Raw genomic sequence first — 18491 nt, 5'->3', positions numbered from 1 at the left:
CTATACTTACCTTTAGGTGAACAGTCCTTCCCTTCTGCTGATACAGGTGTACCATCTGTACCCTGTGCTGCTGTCCAGCACAGCCCTGCACCATGGATTTTGCTCGCAAATTGTGAGCACTCACAACCTGACAGTGCTGAGAGAAGGGCTTCTTAGCATGGTTAAATACCAAAAAAAGTATTAAAAACCGTATCAGGACAAGTAGATTGTACTGAGGGACAAGCGGATTGGCCCCCCCGCTTTAGTCCTTGGGCAAAAAAAATTCCACACCCTTGCAATTGCGGTGACCTTGCTTGTTAATTACACCCTGCAACCGGTAAAAAACTAATCTTTGCCCAAGTGTTGACGTGCAACAAAAATGTGGTCAAAAACGCAGGAAGCTTGCAGCTCAAACTGCTGCACAAGCTTTTTTGCCAAGTTTTTTTTAATTGCTTGTACTTTACTTTTACTGATTTGTATATAAAGACTTAGTTACTTAGAAAATATAACTGACCACTGAAATATTCACAAATAAGGATTCTAATGTCAGCTTTAGAACACCGGATGCAGGTTTTTTCCCCCCCAATACAATGTCCTGCCTTTTTAATGGTTTTTCTACTTTTGTGCATGTATTATACTGTCCCACTACCATGGCTAAACAAGAGCAATATAAATGTAGCAACCACCATCAAATAGGTAGTAGAGGATGAGCCAAGCATTTTTCTCTGTTTTTCTGCCCCCGCCTCTCTGCTTTTTTAGACATTGCTGTTGACATTTCTTTCTTGCACAGAACAAGCACAGTAAGAAAGAAAACATCCTTTTAGAGGATCTATGGATACGTTGAAGACATCAAACACATTAGAGAAAATGTTCACACCACTGAATAAGGTTTTTTTTTTTTACATCGAGAAAATGTATAAAGCAAAACTAGTTGCCTGTGTTGGTCAGCAAGCATGTATTTCCCCATTTTTAAATAACTAAATATAATTTCTGTACTTGCCATTTTTTTAAACTTTTAAGTCCATTGAGAGAGACAGGAATTCAGGAACCTGCATTCTATACTGCTGCCTTCAGGAGGTTGGGATACTGGCAAACAGAAAAATTGTGAGCCTCTAACCAGCATGCTCCACTTTTGTAAAGAAGCAATACCCAAGGCCAGCAAAAAAAAACTAAAAAAAGAAAAGAAAACAAACAAAAAACCCCCCCCAAAAAATTAAAAGGGATGGGACCTTTGTCCCTCAATTGAAACCAAGATAATATGGTAAATACAAAAATATATATTTTTTTCTTATTTTATAGGAGACAGAGGATATTAGAAACAGTCTGGACATTCAAAAGAAGCTCAACTGAGGGGTGATCAGCAGTCGCTGACAGATCCAGAACCATCTGCAACTCAGGACTACCAGAAGGACCAACATGCGAATCAGAACCAGATTAGGTGAAGTCTCTGTAAGACAGGGAAATCTTTCAACTAAGAGAAAGTCACAGAGGTTTAAACTGATGATCACGACCAGGACAAAAGAGGCAGTGGCGTAACAACCTGAGGTCACTGCAAAGGGGAATGACTTTACTCACAAACACTAAACCTGCTCCTCCAGCGAGAGGCTCTAAAGTCTAAAACCCACCAAAGCATTTGGAATATCATTACTATCTGAGAAGGAAGAAATAGAGTGATATGGTCAAAAACCACTAAGACAAGTTCCCAGAAGGAACCCTGGACAAAAAAGAAGACCAGTTGTTCCATAAGCAAAAGGCCCAAGCCTTAGGCCTCATTCACACAGCTTAGAGTTGGGCCATACAGATCCGTGCGGGGTGCAAAGCCATATTGCATCATTTCTGGGAAGGACAGGTGCTGCGTGTGATTGTACGCGTCCTCCCATAGAAAAGAACAGGCTGCTGTGTACAATCACACGCAGCACTTGTCCTCCCCGGGAACGGCCGATACCGCTGTGCACACCTCACGTATCTGTACGGCCCAACTCTAAGCTGTGTGAATGAGGCCTTACACTACCAAAGCTTGGGATTCAGGAAAGAAAGGAATGTTTCATGATAAGAATGAGATTGCCTGGCTGACAACCAATCTAAAAAAAATAAATAAAAATAAATGGAAACATAAAAAGTACCAAAGTGCTGTATGAAAGCTTCTCTAGTATCAGAAAAAATGCTGTATGCAAGTGTATGTTCACATAAAATGTATTTCTGGCTATGATGTACAAATGAATGATCCAGGTCAAAGATTTCCCTCCCACATATGAAGTTTGGGGAAATCCAGGTGGCCATTAATTTGCAATTTGACAATGTGTCTTGTCATGTCATGTCACAAGCCACCTGCTCATGGGTGACTTAATTTTGCATGTAGGACTAAGAACAGATACATTTTTCCAAGCTTACAGATTTACTTTTCTTAAGACAGAATGGTCCAGACATTATGTTAAGTAACCATGTATAATCATATATAAACATTCAAACCAATCACACCACATCTAAAAGCTCCAAAATTAATTTTGCTCTGCCAATGGGGGAGTTGATGTTTACCATAATTAACCCTATTTGTACAGTGATGGTAGATCTCATTATCAATTGTGAACTAGATTTTGAACACTGTCTGTCCTAACAAAGATGCCCAACGTCTGCTTTGTATGTTGATGAAGAGTAATTGACTATGCCCCCACTCTGTCTGGGCATAGACTCACTTTGAAATTGGTCAGAGTAGCTTGCAGTCTGCCCAAAGGCCTGCTCCAAAGAAACATCTAAAAGGCAAGACGTTCAAAATAAAATATATGCTTTTCAGTATCTTGTATGAATGGGAACATATCACAAACTTATAGTGGGGTTTTCCCACATTTGACTGCAAAAGTGGAAATACTCTAAGTTTGTTTCCTTTTAAGATGGAATGTATACATGTACTACCCTCCAGCAGTAACAGTTATAGTTTTTCATCTCTGTCGAAATGTCAGGATGAAAATTGCATCTGAGGAACACAACACACAAATTATTAGATAGTAATTTGCAGCTAAATGTTTTGTACCTTCTGTTCCAGGTGAGCTCTACGAAGAGACACCCTCTGTTCCAGCTTCTGCAGTTCACGCTCATGCTGTGCCTCAGTTTGCATCTTGATCTTGCTCTGGTAGGCATTCAGTAGCTCCATCTCCTGTTGAAGCTGTTGCCTAAGAGCCTGGCATTCTGCTTCCTGAGCCTCATCCAAGCGCAGCTGCGGTCCAAACAAGAGTATGCACAAAAAAGCGTAGGTCCAAAGTTGGTGTATAGTAGGTAAAAACAAAAGGAAAAAAAATAGATTATATAAGATCAATAACTAGAGAAGAAAATAACAAAATCACCTATAAGGGTTTACCACAGTAGAGGAAAGCTACTTATGTGTACCCTTTGGTCTGGTAACACAAAGGGTCCACGGTTCCCAAAACCTTTTCTGCCAAGAAAATCTCATTCTGAACTTTATCACCCTCCTAAGCCAAGAGTACTGAAATATGAAAAAGTACACCATTCAGTTTGTTTTAAAAATCTTGCAGTCAAATGCAACTTTATATACCACATGAACATTTATCCTGATCAGGTAATTTTTCTGCTTATCTACATACAGCACAGGACACAGGGAATTACATTCTATAGCCACTGGTTGATGCAGCTACCTTCAGGTGATTGGACACTAGCAAATCAATCAGAGCTACAGGACAACCCTGCTTAACACATCCCACTCCCAGGCTATCTCAGTTTTATAGCAAGCAGTACAGAGTGGCTAGTCCTTTGTCCTGTGATGTATTCCAAGAAACCTGTCCTGTTTTCTTGATCGCACATCACGGGACACAGGAAGTCAAACTCTTTAACCACTGAGATGTTCAAAAGCAGTCTAACAGAGGGGAGGGATATACAGCAAACATCGGTTAACAGGCCCAAAGAACAGCAATCCCAACACAGAAGAGAGAACTAGAAACAGAGGGGTGCTCGAAGCCGAAGGCTGTCTGAAAAGCCTTCTGTCAAAAACCAGCATCCACAGAAGCGTGAACATCCACCTGGTAAGACTTGACAAATGTGTGTACGGAGGACCAGGTGGCAGCCTTACAGATTTGGGAAACCGCAGCTTTAAAAAGTTGCTGAAAAGCTCAAGAAGCACCAACACTTCTAGTGGAATACGCAGTGATCAGAAATGGAGGAACTTTCTCCCTCAGCTCATAGACGGAGACATGGTCCGACAAATCCACGTAGTCATAGTGGAGCAAGAGGCTGGCTGCCCCATATGGGGACTCTCAGCAAACAGAGGCAGATGTGCAAATGAAAGCAGTCACAGAGAAGTAAACGCTAACCACCCGAACCATGTTCCAGCAGTATAAGGAAATTTCCTTAGGATGTTTTGGTGCATGACACAATGAAGGCAAAATGGTGTCCTGGATAATGTGGAAGGAAAAGACCACCTTAGAGAGAAAGGAGGTCTTAGGCCTCAGCACAACTTTATGCTATAGAAGACTAGAATTGTCTCATAGCACATCAATGCTGCCATCTCAGAAACATGCCTAGCAATGTGATGGCGATGAGGAAGGCCACCTTGCAAGTAAAACAGATAGAGGGCACCTCTACATTGTGAAGAGGTCTTGTTTGTGGCAAATTTCGATGACCTGGCCTTAAGCCTGAGCCGAGTGCCCTGACTGGATTTGAAACTTGAGGTCCGGGGAAGAGAAAAGGAATTTGTTTCTATGTTTCCCAAAGATTTGCCAAAAAAGCATTCCGCAGTAAAGGGCATGCCCTCTAGGTGATGCTTTTCAGGACCAACATTTGAGTCAAAAAATCAGCCTTATTATTGCTAATTATGCTAATGTGGAAGAATCTGAAATGCAATTGTATGCTATACTGACTGTGCATCATGTGCTATTTTATTGTTTTATTCTACTTTGGAAAATACTTTGAAAGTAAAAAAATCAGCCCTATGTGGACATATAGGGGGCTCATCCTAGAGATTTGGCGGAGGGTATCCGCCACTCCATCAACACAAAAACTTAAGGCCGCAGGAATAAGTGTTTTAGAACTTCAAGGTCTGTCATATATGGATCCAGGGTCCCTAGCTTTCCACCATACATATAAGGTCAGACATACCGCTATGTTGCCTGGGCCTGCAAGGGCAAATACGGCCTTAAAAAAGGATTCTAACCTTGTTTGTGTGGTGCTTGAAAAATTATACATCCTCTACAAGGACTGTAAGGGTCCTGTTTAAGCACGAGATAGCAGGGTCCATAACATGGACTGCCGATTTTATTTGGAAACCATTCTCAATATGGCATTGCCGGGCAAACCGCTTAGGGGTAGAAAATCCCCATACAAAATCAGCTGCATAAGCAAGTGTACATGATAGGTTGCAGCAGGCTATGGCATTTGCAAAGATCCCAGATAGGTGACCCTGTTAAGGCAGATGCAGGGTGTGTATTATAGCGCTACACACCCTCCTATTAAAGTGCATAAAGTGAATAAATAATATGTAATTAAATAATAACCTATTGCAAAAAATAAATAGATAAGTGATTAAAACAGTAATTAGTATTAAAAACAGAGATGATATGCCCGGACAGTTCAATGAAGAAAAGGCCAATCTTTAAACGTGAGAAATGTTGAAAACTTTTTCAATGAAGAAATAGGAAGAAAAAAAAATTCATCCAAATCCAATAAAGTGAAGAATAAACCAGTGTCAAAATAACTCAAAAATCCCCGAAATATAATGCTCTTCGTGTATTTCAACCCCCCCAGTGATTGCGCACTCACCACAATCTCTGGCTGCCAAAAACTTTTGTGGTGGATGAATTTTCTTTTCTTCCTATTTCTTCACTGAAAATGTTTTCAACATTTCTCACGCTTAAAGATTGGACTTTTGCTCAATGAACTGTCCGGGCATCTAATCAGTTTTTAATACTAATTACTGTTTTGATCACTTATCTATTAATTTATATTTTGCAATAGATTATTATTTATTTACTTGTTATTTATTCACTTCATGCACTTTAATAGGAGGGTGTGTAGCGCTATACTATTGTATTAGGAATTTAGTGAGGCTTGTTAGCCTTTTGTGTGGCAGCTTCCAAACCTCAGATCCCTCTATTGGTTAAGTTGTTTTTACATTAGCGCAGATTGACTCATTATCAATATTGTAAATGGTTGGAGTTCAGTTTTGAAGAGAACCTTCAAAACTTTAAACTAACTCTAATTCTGTTAAAAACTGATACATCATACAAAAATGCTAGCTAGGTCATACTTATTACAAACTACACTATTACTTTCACTTAGAGCTGCAACAATTATTTGATTAAGTCGATTAAAATCGACAGTGGAAAACGTTGTCAACGTTTTTCATCGTCGATTCGTCGGCTAAAATTTATATTTCCCGCTCGCCGCTCACGCCCGCCTGTTCACGGCTCCATACACTAATTACGCTACGCATGCCACCGCGTACCCGCCCACCGCACAAGCCGGACACATGCCCGCCCGCACGCCACACCCATTGCACAAGCCGCAGAGCACGCCGCCGCTGCAGTGACTTACAACGGTTCAGAAACAGGTATTATAGAGGACTACAAATCGCAGCAATAATACATTATATACAGCGCAATGCAGAATAACGCCAGCTACAGAGCACTACAAATCCCAGCAATAGTACATTATGGTATAATGTACTATTGCTGCATTCCTCTATAGCTGCTGGTATTCTGCACTGCGCCGCTGTATATTGCACACCACACTTTTTTTTTTTACTTCCATCGCGCCAAGCTTGCTCCCGTGATGGACTACAATCTCAATAAAAACTAGTAGTGCATCACCGTAGCCTTTTTTTTAAAATCCGATTAAGCGAACGTAATAATCGGCTAACTAATCGATTATGAAAATAATCGTTAGCTGCAGCACTACTTTGACTCCCCCTCAGATCAAATATTTTCCAATTGTTTTATTAAACATGCGATCACCTGCTTAACATGAGAGAAGAGGTCAAGCTTTCCAAAAATTGAAAACAGGTACACCTCTTTAATTAAACTGAGCAAGTTTGAAAACATAGCCTTTCACATTTTCTCTGCTTTTGTTTGGAACCTGCACATATTTTTTGCCTGATATAAAGGCCTGAAGATATCTTTAAGCCCAGATGTAGGTAGATCCAAGCAAGCACCTCTGGCACCATTCTAGATGAGCATGCTCCTAGTGTGCAGTCTCCCTATAATACTACATCAAATTACACTCTGTCCCCATTATCAAAATCCTTGCAAACTTCAACCACTGGGTTATGCAGTTTAGGTGATTAGACAACAGCAACTCTACCAAAGCTGTGGGACAGCCATGTATAACCCATCCCACTCCCAGCCTTTTTAGCAAGCATTATTAGACTGGATGGCGTTTTGTGTTCTGTGATGTACTCCATGAAATGGTTTTTACAGGCAAGACAAAAATCCTGTTCTCTTGATTGTACATCACAGGACACAGGAAGTTAAATTCGTTAACCACATGGATTATATCCAACAGAGGCACGTGCAACACTGCTAACAGTGCAGAGGGAAGGTTTTGTTATTTTTAAAATATCCCAGACTAATGACCTTTGCAAGGGTCGACGCATGTGGCTTTAACTGTAAACACATATGCACTACTTCCACACGGACAGAAATAGCGTCCTTGAGCTTAGGAGAAATGTCAGGAGACAGGTCCTCTCCCTTGGTTGATTCCTTAAAACTGGAGGTAGCCACTTTTTTTTCTCTCCTTCCTCAGGTAGTGCAAAGGAAGAAACAGGAGGGTCAGAGGGGGCAGGAGGGAAGGTCCCCATCTGTGACCCCCTACGGTCTAAAAGAGGTCAGCCATTTGCCCCATAAAGTCAGCCATGACTGCAGTAAACTTCTCTCTGGATAAGGAAAAGGAGGGTGGAGAGAGGGATCCTGAAGCAAGAAACGATGGGTACAGGGGGCAAAGCATTGGACTGGTGGAGAGTGTCCCCAGTGGAGGTAAAACCCGCCACCCCCCACAACGGACTTTGCCTTCTGCGTGGGCATAGTGCCCTGGGGGGCGGGTTCCACCATAGAATGACAATGGCCCTAGATCTGTGGCGCACACTGTAGCTACTCCACAAGCTGCAAAAGTACCAAGATGGAGCTGAACGCTGACTCTTGTGGCTAAACAGCTTACAGGCCATCCCCGCATCTTCCTTCTGGCGGGGTCCAGGTAAGGCTCTGTCCCCTAAGGCTCTGCCAAGGAGAAAACCAACCTGGATAAATGCTGGAGGAGCCACAGTGGCATAGGAAAGCTTAGAAGCTAGAAGAGTCTTGTTAAAAAAATGGTGCAGAAAAGGATGAATTTCTATCAGAGCTGAGGCCGGCTTGGAGTGTGAGAGGTTTAACAGGGCTCTCTTACAGCGTTGCAAGTGTCTAATCACCGAAAGGAGCTGCATAGCCAAGTGGTCATAAACTGTAACTTCCTGTGTCCTGTAACGTACAAACAACAAATAAAAACAGCTAAGACTGCATGAACAGAATGAATATAACACGCTAATAGAGTATTCAACAACAGGGACTCCCAGAGAATATCTTCCAAAACAGGGACTGCTCATGCAAATTATGTGCAGTTGTTACCATATGCTTTTTTTGAACCTTTATTCACAAATCATACAATGACTATCAATATACTTAAATCAAGATTAGTAGTCAAGAAATGCTGATCCAATGCCTTTGCAATAGAAGCATAAAATTATATTCAGATATTACAAATTTCCATTAAAACTGTATCACTAAATGTATTCTTCACAATTCCCTCAGTAGACTAGAGACAAAAGGTGATGCACACTGTGATTAAGGTGCACAGCTGCTCAGAATGTATGAGACATCACCTTCACTTCTGCAGTCACAGTGTTCGACTTTTACATAACTACGACTTTTACATAACTATGCGTATAGTGAACAGTGTGAATGACTGTTGTCATTAATCAGCGCTTACCAGCCATATCAAGCCATCTTTTTGAAGAGGGTGTGGCTCAAAAGGCAAATATTAAATGCATTTAAGTCAAACCTGATCACCTCTCCTAGGTCCCGCTCCACACTCTAGCTGTTGGTGCACAAAGACACTTAACCCATTCCTTCATCTGATGCATTTTGCTCCCTACAGGGGCTTAATCATAGAGGAAACGTAGGAAAAAATACTTAAACCATAAAGGCACTCCAATAGAGAGATCCATTCAGCATGCATGGTGTTAGCACAACCAAGGCCCATATATTGACATTACTACTGCAACTAAAACAATCTTTAATCATCTTGCTATACAAACTAAAATGCAAACTACACTAAAACACACAACTCATCATAATAATATTGGAGAGAAAGAAAGTGAATGGAAAAGGGAGGGAGAGAGATGACAAGTGGGGAGAAGGGAAAGAAAGAGAAGAGGGGGGGATTGAAGGAACTTAAAAAAAAAAAAAAGTGACGGAAAAGATGAGGTTAAAAAGGAAGGAAAAGAGGGAGAGATAGGAAGAAGGGGAAAAGATGGGACCAAATTAATACAATTTATTTATAATTCAGTCTCTAGGGAATTATTAAACAGGAGAAGGTCTTTACCCTGGATACCAGGGTTCCCAAAGTCCAACAAATTAAATATTAGGATTTACTATGTGAATTTTAGTGTAATTTGCATTTCAATTTTTTATATCCAGATGAATAAAGATTACTGGTTTTATAGGTGGGTCTTCTAGAAATAGTAGAAGTAGAAATAATATGTCAGTAAATGAACATGCATGCTCAATGTAGCCCTTTAGAAAACTCTATTTGAGTGCCTTTATGGTGTGAATAAGTATTCTGATCCTCTCACCCTTTACTTCAACTCTACGATTAAACCCTTGGAGGGGGCAAAACACAACAGAGGAAAAAATGGGTTGAGTATTTCTGTGCTGCTTGCACAATAACGTTTTGAATGTGGAGAAGGAAGCATTAGGCGGCTCTACGTTTGTTCCTAAACTTTTGTTTTGCAAAGCTTCAGCAACAGGCACCAATGTAAACTTAAACATTAATTTAAACATCATCATTTGTATACAGGCAGTCCCCGGGTTACATACAACACAGGGACTTTAGGTTTGTACATAAGTTGAATTTGTATGTAAGTCAGAACAGGTACATTTTTTAAGTTTAACAAAAAAACATTTTTTAGTTTTGGATAGCATAGGGAAGGGTTACGTTTGTTTTGCTGTCTGTTCCTGTTGTTCAGAAGATTCAAATATAATTAAAAAAATGTTTTATTTAAAATGACTCAAACTTTTTTCTATTTTTAATTTAATTTTATAAACTTTATTTGTTTTATTTGTCTGCATGTTTCATTTTTATTAATTTAACTTTTTTTTACATTTTTTTGTCTTTTTAATTTAATTTTTTATAAACTTTTAATGCTGGAAGCAATAGCCAGCCTGCTATTGGATATTTCAAATTGCAATAGCCAAAAGCAGGCAGGCTATTGCATCTGCCCACTGCCTGCTGTCAATCAGCAGAGGAAGGGCCTGAAGGAGAAAGTTCTCTATCAGCTTCTCCCATGCTGATTGACAGCAGGCAGGTGCAATAGCCAGCTTGCTATTGGCTATTGCATTTTACAATATCCAATAGCAGGCTGGGTATGGCTCCCAGCCAGCAGATGAAGATGAGGCAGGGGGCGGGGCAGAGGTGCCGCGGCTGGACGGTGGAATGGAGAAGCCGACGGGCCAAGGGAAGACAGCAGCAGAGGTACGGGGGCAGCGGAGCAATGCAGCGGTCTGTGTCCCCGCTGCCTCCGCCAACACAGGTGGGGAGAACAGCGGGGATTTGAAGGGACACAGGCAGCTGCAGCCACAGTTCTCCAAAATGTACCAGCGGCTGCCGGTACATTTAAGAGTACTATGGACCCCGTTCGTAAGTACGGATTGTCCGTAGGTCGGACGTCCGTAACCCGGGGACTGCCTGTACAGTATCTTATATTTATATCTGCTAACATACGTTCCCATGAATCTAGAGGCCGAAATTAACCCTTATACCTGCTATGAAGAAAACAAAAACAAAAAAACATTGATCAAGCCAGTTCCACATTAATTACACATGATCACAAATCATCTACAGATTTTATTGAGGTTTTATTTCTCACTTTACGCTACAGCGACTCTACACTATACTCTAAACATGCATTAAATGTTATTATTTTTTGTTGTTGTTGTTGTTGTTGTTATAAAGCAAGGGAACTGACCATGTTAACTAATTTGTATTTCAAATTACTGGCTCTACATTTTTTTAAGGGTGTGTTTTGGTTACATTCTTGGGTTGAAACCCTACAAAAAGAAGACATTTTTAAGATTAATAGCTTCTGCTTATAGACAACCAAGGGGATCATGTGTTGGCACCCCACCTATATTTTGCACTAAACCTTTTATTGACATCCCGCATTCTGTGAAAAAAACCACTGATAAGAACATCTTGTTGCTGCTTACCGCCTGTGAAGCCATCATCTCATTGATGCTTTGCTCATACTGCTCAGCAAGTATGGCCAGTTTGCGAGTCTGCTCATCCTTCAGGGACTTGAGTATTGTCTTGTGCTCACACTTTGGGGATACCTCCAGCTGGTGATTCTTCAGGGCCTTGTACTGCTTGGTCTGCACTTTGCATGTGTCTTGAAACTGTTTCTTTATCTGCATTTCCATTACCTACGTCAAAAATATAGTTTCAGGTCACTGTATGCATCTGTGCTGATTGTTCATTCCTCTCCTCTTTCCATACTTATAGAACCTTAACTTTTGGGCCACTCACGACATGTAACTTCCTCCTCCAAGGCTCAAGTAAATGATAATCCTCTATTTCAGAATATGCTTTTTAGTTGGGTTGTCAGAACAAAGATTACAGTTGGAATGCAAAAAGGGTACCACAACCAAGAAATAAGACTCTGCTTTGGGTAACCTTACTTCCTTCCTATTTTGGGGAAATTCAGATCTATGAACCTGTAAACTATCATGTACAGCCCATGCACCTACTCTAACCACCAAAATCCTAAATTTAAAAATACTATACACCTGGACCAAAAAAACAAGGGAAATAGATAAGGAACTGTAGGTATGCTTTAAACAAAGCATTTACTTAAACGTGTGTTGATCAGCTTCAGTAAAGGTGAATTAGTGCGATGGTCTTAGTCAATGTGGGTGGGTGAGAGATGTCTCAATGGCCACCAGGTAGGGTGAAAGGGAAATAAAGACTATTCTGTAAAATGCAGCCTAGAAATGAATACAGATGTGCATATATATGACCTCGCATTCTATTTGTCAGAAGGAACATTAGCATCTTTCTATTCAGTCAGTAAAAGGGAGAAATGCGTTTGTAGTTATTCCTATTCCTACTATGCAAGGTAGAGTTGTTCATCCAAGGCTTTGCGTGTAGTAATGCACCAGTGTTACTCTGTATTCTCCTTGCTTGAAGGTCATATTTGATTTTTATATACATTACAGGTGATCTCCAAGTGTGGGTCCTTTGGCTTGGTAACTTCACATAGGAGGGCTAACAAGAAATAACCTCTTGTTCACATTGTACCAGCGTTTCATTTTCATTTAGTTTACACAGCACACTCACCTTGAGATTTTTAGGTTGCTGCCGGAGTTCCATTACATGTTTCCGGTGCAACTCCCTTTCCCTGCGCTTGTTGTATTCCAACTGGTTTTCCAGTTCAGTCTGGTGCTGCAGACGTATAAGGTCCATCCGAAGCTTTTGCAACATATGCAGCTGCCGGTACTCCAGCTCTCGAGTAGACTCGTCGTGCCGGATTAGCATGGCATGCTCCATTTCTTTCTGGGTTCTCTTTTTATTGAGCTCCTGAGGAAAAGAAAGTATGTTTAACGTTAAACAAACAAACTTTAAATTAACAAACAAAAACAGTATGCTAGATGGCTAAAATTTTTAACAGGGTAAACTTATCCAACTGTGCCTAGTTTACTCATAAATAGAAAAAGCCACCACACTAAGAAAGCAGTATTAAAAGAGTATCTTTCTTTTTTACTATGGTTTTTGATAAGGGATAGATGTTGGTAGATTGAATCACCCACTGGCTTCTCACTTAACTGACTTCTCATATCTGTTGGGGGCTCAGTTCTGCCTCCTAAATGTGGAGTTTAAGGCTTCCTGTTGGAGGTTATAGAGCTTATTTTCTAGTCTAGGGTTATTAATGTTATATAACCCCCCTCCAAAAAAAATCTCAACAGCATCAAGTGCCACCATGGACTGCTGTTAAAGGCTAGTACAGGAGTGTGTAAATACTGTTAATGTATTGAAAAAATGTTTTGCATTGACTATCCCTGTGATCTGATGTTGCGCGTCTTGGTTGGAGTGTGGGCTCATGGTCGAAGTGGTATGCTTATTGTTTACATTTATCCATGCAAAACTCAACAAAAAACATATGGGGGGAATTGATCAAAACTGGAGCAGACAAAATCAAGAGCAGCTGTGCATGGCAACCAATCAGCTTCTCTCTTCAGTTTGTTCAGTTAAGATTTAAAAATGAAAGATAGAAGCCGATTGGTTGCCATGGACAGCTGCTCCAGATTTTGTCTGCTCCAGTTTTGATAAATTTCCTTCTATGTGTATATACAGTACTTTGCAAAGGTTTTAGGCAGGTATGAAAAAATGCTGCAAAGTAAGAATGCTTTCAAAAATATATATTATTTATTTTTACCAATTTACAAAATGCAAAGTGAGTTAACAGAAGAAAAATCTAAATCAAATTAATAGTGGGTGACTACCCTTTGGCTTCAAACCAGCATCAATTATTACACTTGCACACAGTTAGGGATTTTGTAGGATTAGAGTCAGGTGTATGATTAACCAATTATACCAGCAGGTGCGAATGATCATCAATTTCATAGGTAGGTTGAAACAGAGTCATTAACTGAAACAGAAACAGCTGTGTAGGAGGCTTAAAACTGGGTAACAGCCAAACTCTGCTACTAAGGTGAGGTTGTGGAAGACAGTTTCATGTCACAGGTCATACACCATGGCAAGACTGTGCACAGCATCACGTGCAAGATGTTCTGTTCAAGCTCTTTTGAAGAAACACAAAGAAACGGGCAACGTTGAGGACCATAGACACAGTGGTTGGCCAAGGAAACTTATTGTAGATGAAAGACACATCATGCTTACTTCCCTTCAAAATAGTCGAGCAGTGCCATTAGCACTGAACTGGCGGAAAACCAGTGGGACCCAGGTACACCCATCTACTGTCTGAAGAAGTCTGGCCAGAAGTGGTCTTCATGGAAGAATGGCAGCCAAAAAAAGCCATACCTCTAACGTGGAAACTATGCAGGAAAACATAGGAACTGGGGTGCAGAAAAATGGTAGTAGGTGCTCTGGACTGATGAATCAACTTTCAACATTTTGCTGTAACAGGAGGCAGTTTGCTCACTGAAGGGCTGGAGAGCAGTACAATAATGTGTCTGCAGGCAACAGTGAAGCATGGTAGAGGTTCCTTGCAAGTCTGGGGCTTCATTTCTGCCAATGGAGTTGGGAGATTGTCAGGATCAATGGTATCCTCAATGCGGAGAAATACAAGCAGGTGCTTATCCATCATGCCATACCATCAGGAAGGTGTGCGATTAGCCCCAAGTGTATTCTGCAGCAGGACAATGAACCCAAACATACAACCAATGTCATTAAGAGCTATCTTCAGCATAAAGCAGAACAAGGAGTCCTGGAAGTGATGGTTTGGCCCCCCCTCAGAGCCCTCTGTCTGGGATTACATGAAGAGACAGAAGGATTTGAGGCAGCCTACATCTACAGAAGATCTGTGCTTAGTTCTCCAAGATGTTTGGAACAACCTACCTGCTGACTTCATTCAAATACTGCATGCAAGTGTACCTACAAGAATTGAATTGATGCTGTTTTGAAGGCAAAGGGCGGTCACACCAAATATTGATTTGATTTGGATTTCTCTTCTGTTCATTTACTTTCTATTTTGTTAATTGATAAAAATAAACGATTAAAGGAGAACTATGGGGCCAGTGTTTTTCCCCATAGTTCTCCTAAGGGTCACGGCAGGACATAAACTAGCGTCCTCCAGTCACCCAAAACTCAGTATACCGCAAGCTACAGCTCACGGTATACTGAGACCGCTGCAGCCGGGACGGATCCCGACATTACTGTCGAGATCCACCCAGCTGCGTGAGTGACAGCAGGCTCTGCCTATCTAGAGGCAGAGCCAGCTGTACCCGCCCCCTCCCCCGTCCGTTCCGCCAGTCAGCGCTGGGGGATCGGAGTGGGGAATCCCTGCAGGGAGCCGTGAGTGAGTCACAGCTCTCTGCAGGGAGATGAGCGAGAAGTGAGCGAGAGACGGTATGTGTTCGCTCACTTCCCGATCTATTGAGCCGACCTGTGACCGTTTCATTGCCACACGTCGGCTTGAACATTGAGGTTGAGTGAAAATCACTCACCTCATAGTTATCCTTTAACACTTATTTCTGAAAGCATTCTTTCACACCTAACTAAACCTATACATACACAGTCATGGCCAAAAATATTGGCACCACTGCATTTCTGTCAGATAATGCACCACTTTGCGCAGAAAATTGTTACAAATGTACAATTACACATGTTTAGGCATTCTCATGTTTACCGTATATACTCGAGTATAAGCCGTCCCGAATATAAGCCGAGGTACCTAATTTTACCACAAAAAACTGGGAAAAAGTATTGACTCGAATATATGGGAAATGAGGCAGCTACTGGTAGATAGATACCAATAAAATTACATGAATATTTATTTAAAAGAAAAATAACCTAGCTCTGTAAGTGGAAAAGGGGGTACAGGGCTACATATCATGTACTACGGATCATTTAACCCATTCATATTAGCAGAGGATAATTGTAAATCTATTGTTCAGTGCATTCTATATGTAGTATATAGTACATGTACATATAGAGTGCCTGCAACAATACATTTACAATTATCCTCTGCTAACATGAATGGGTTAAATGATCCATAGTACAGGGCTACATACAGATCATTTAATACATTCATGTTAGTATAATTGTAAATGTATTGTCTGCACTGTATTAGCAGTATATACTCTATATAGAGTATATACTGCTAATACAGTGCAGACAATACATATATAATTATTTAATTAATCTCTCTCTCTACCCCCCCTCCCTCCCCTCCCCTCACTCACTGTGTGCCGGTGATCGGATCATCACATCACGGAGAGAGCAGGGACGAGTCAGCGGCGCGCTGGTCCAGTGGGAGGAGCTCCAGGTGGGGTCCTAATTTAGCTGACTTAGAGGTGCCTGCCCGCTAAATTACAACCCCACCTGGAGCTCCTCTCGCCTGATCAGCGCGCCGCTGACTCATCCCTGCTCCCCTGCCTGACTGGCCGCTGCGGGGGGTTTTTTCTTCTTCTTACTTACCTCGCCGAGCGTCGCTGCTGCTGCGGTGTGCGGCGCTCCGAGCGGGGTCATCTGGCAGTCTCCGGCCACCTAAATTAGGACCCGGAGACTGCCAGATGACCCCGCTCGGAGCGCCGCCCACCGGAGCAGCAGTGACGCGACGCTCGGCGAGGTAAGTAAGAAGAAACCTGACGCTGACTCGAGTATAAGCCCAGGGGGCACTTTTCAGCAAAAAAAATGGGCTGAAATTTCGGCTTATACTCGAGTATATACGGTATTTCTTTTGTTTATATTGGTATGGCACAAAAAAGTGGAGGAAATAAAAAAGGCCAAATCTGACATTCCACGCAAAACTCCAAAAATGGACTGAACAAAATTTTTGGCATCCTCAATTAATATTTAGCAGCACAACCCTTGGAAAAAATAACAGAAATCAATGGCTTCCTGCAATCATCAATGAGTTTCTTACACCTCTCTACGGGAATTTTAGAGCACTCTTCTTTCGCCAACTGCTCTTTCGCCAACATCAGATTGGAAGGGTTCCTTTTCCCAACTGCTGTTTTGAGATCTCTTCAGAGGTGCTCTATGGGATTTAGATCTGGACTCATTGCTGGTCAGTCCAGTACTCTAAAGCACTTTGTCTGAAACCATTTCTGGGTGCTTTTTGATGTGTGTTTTGGGTCATTGTCCTGCTGTAAGACCCATGACCCCTGACGGAGACCCAACTTTCTGACACTGGGCCCTACATTGCACCCCAGAATTCTTTGGTAGTCTTTCATAATGCCATGCACACAGTTAGGACATCCAGTGCTTGAAGCAGCAAAGCAACCCTATAACATCAGTGAACATCCACCATGATTGACTGTAGGGACTGTATTTTTTTCTTTAAAGGCCTCATTTATTTTTCTGAAAACAGTAGAATGATGGGTTTTACCAAAAAGCTGTAGTTTTGTTTCGTCTGTCCACAGCGCATTCTCCCAAAAGGATTTTGGCTTCCTCAGGTAAGTTTTGGCAAACTCCAATCTGGCTTTTTCATGTTTGTGTCAGCAGTGGGGTCCTTCTGGGTCTCTTACCATAGCGTCCCTTTTCATTCAGATGTTGACATACAGTGCGAGCTGACAAAGTTGTACCCTGTTCTTTATCCACCATTCGAGCCATCCTTCATTGCAATCTTTGATCAATTGTTCTCTTTCGTCCAAGTCCAGGGAGATTAGCTACAGTGCTATAGGCTGTGAACTTCTTGACAATGTTGCTCACAGTGGACACAGGAACATTAAGATCTCTGGAGATGGACTTGTAACCTTGAGATTGTCCATGCTTTTCCACAAAAACTTAGAATGCAATTATTTCTTGCAAGTTGGAGAAGGTGCCAATAATTTTGTCCAGTAAATTTTGGGAGTTTTAAGTGGAATGTGTCAGATCTAGCTTTTTTGTGTCATACCAATACAAATTTGTAGGGATGTCCGGATACCATTTTTTCAAGACCAAGTACTTTCCCTCATGCCGAAGGAAAATGTTTCTTTAGAATTATGAGGAACTGTGACTCAATCCATAATTATACTTTTCCTGGTACAAAAATAATTTTAACCCAAACCCTATTTTACCTGCTAAGAAGCACTTCTCATTGGCTAGCATGGTCACCTGACTGCACTGGCCAAGGAGTGCTTGCAATTTTTGCATTTTTTAAATCACTATTTTTTCACTTAACTTTATTGATATCACACAGGGGCTAACAAGCTCCTATGTGATATCATTCGGAGGGGACAGGCTCCCTTTATAAGTCTGCTCTCCAATACAGAAGATACAGCACAGCATTGTGCTATATCTTCTCTACAGCTTGGGACAGCTGATACAGGAAGCGCTGTGAACAGAGTGTTCACAGAGCAGAGTGGAGAACGGACGTTGTCCCCTCTGCTCCCCGCTCTCTATCCTGAACTAGTTTGCCATGGTCCCTGGTCAGAAGAGCCTGAAAACCATGGTGCGGACCATGGTGGGGATGGACCTTGGAGGGGAGGTGGGGGGGAAGGGACAACACAAAGAGCAGGCTGCTTTACAAGTGATCCGAGCATACTAAACGAGCAGCCCGGACCTATTTAAAAATGTAAAGCGCCGGCTATATATATATATATATA

General features: G+C 41.5%; 1 protein-coding gene across 1 annotated transcript in view; it reads right to left on the bottom strand.

Moving 5' to 3' along the window:
* The window catches only part of TAOK3 (TAO kinase 3), a 219577-nt gene that overhangs the window by 9823 nt on the left and 191263 nt on the right, over positions 1-18491 (bottom strand). The window contains exons 17-19 of the mRNA XM_018569098.1: positions 12562-12801; positions 11436-11648; positions 3008-3190 (exon numbers count right to left, since the gene is read on the bottom strand). Of these exons, the coding sequence (XP_018424600.1) occupies positions 3008-3190; positions 11436-11648; positions 12562-12801 (636 nt within the window). The remainder of the gene's footprint in view (positions 1-3007; positions 3191-11435; positions 11649-12561; positions 12802-18491) is intronic.

The sequence above is a fragment of the Nanorana parkeri genome, unplaced genomic scaffold, assembly GCF_000935625.1.
Source record: "Nanorana parkeri isolate BGI_ZX_2015 unplaced genomic scaffold, ASM93562v1 scaffold1286, whole genome shotgun sequence".
NCBI lineage: Eukaryota > Metazoa > Chordata > Amphibia > Anura > Dicroglossidae > Nanorana > Nanorana parkeri.
This window is presented reverse-complemented; position numbering and strand designations above follow the sequence as displayed.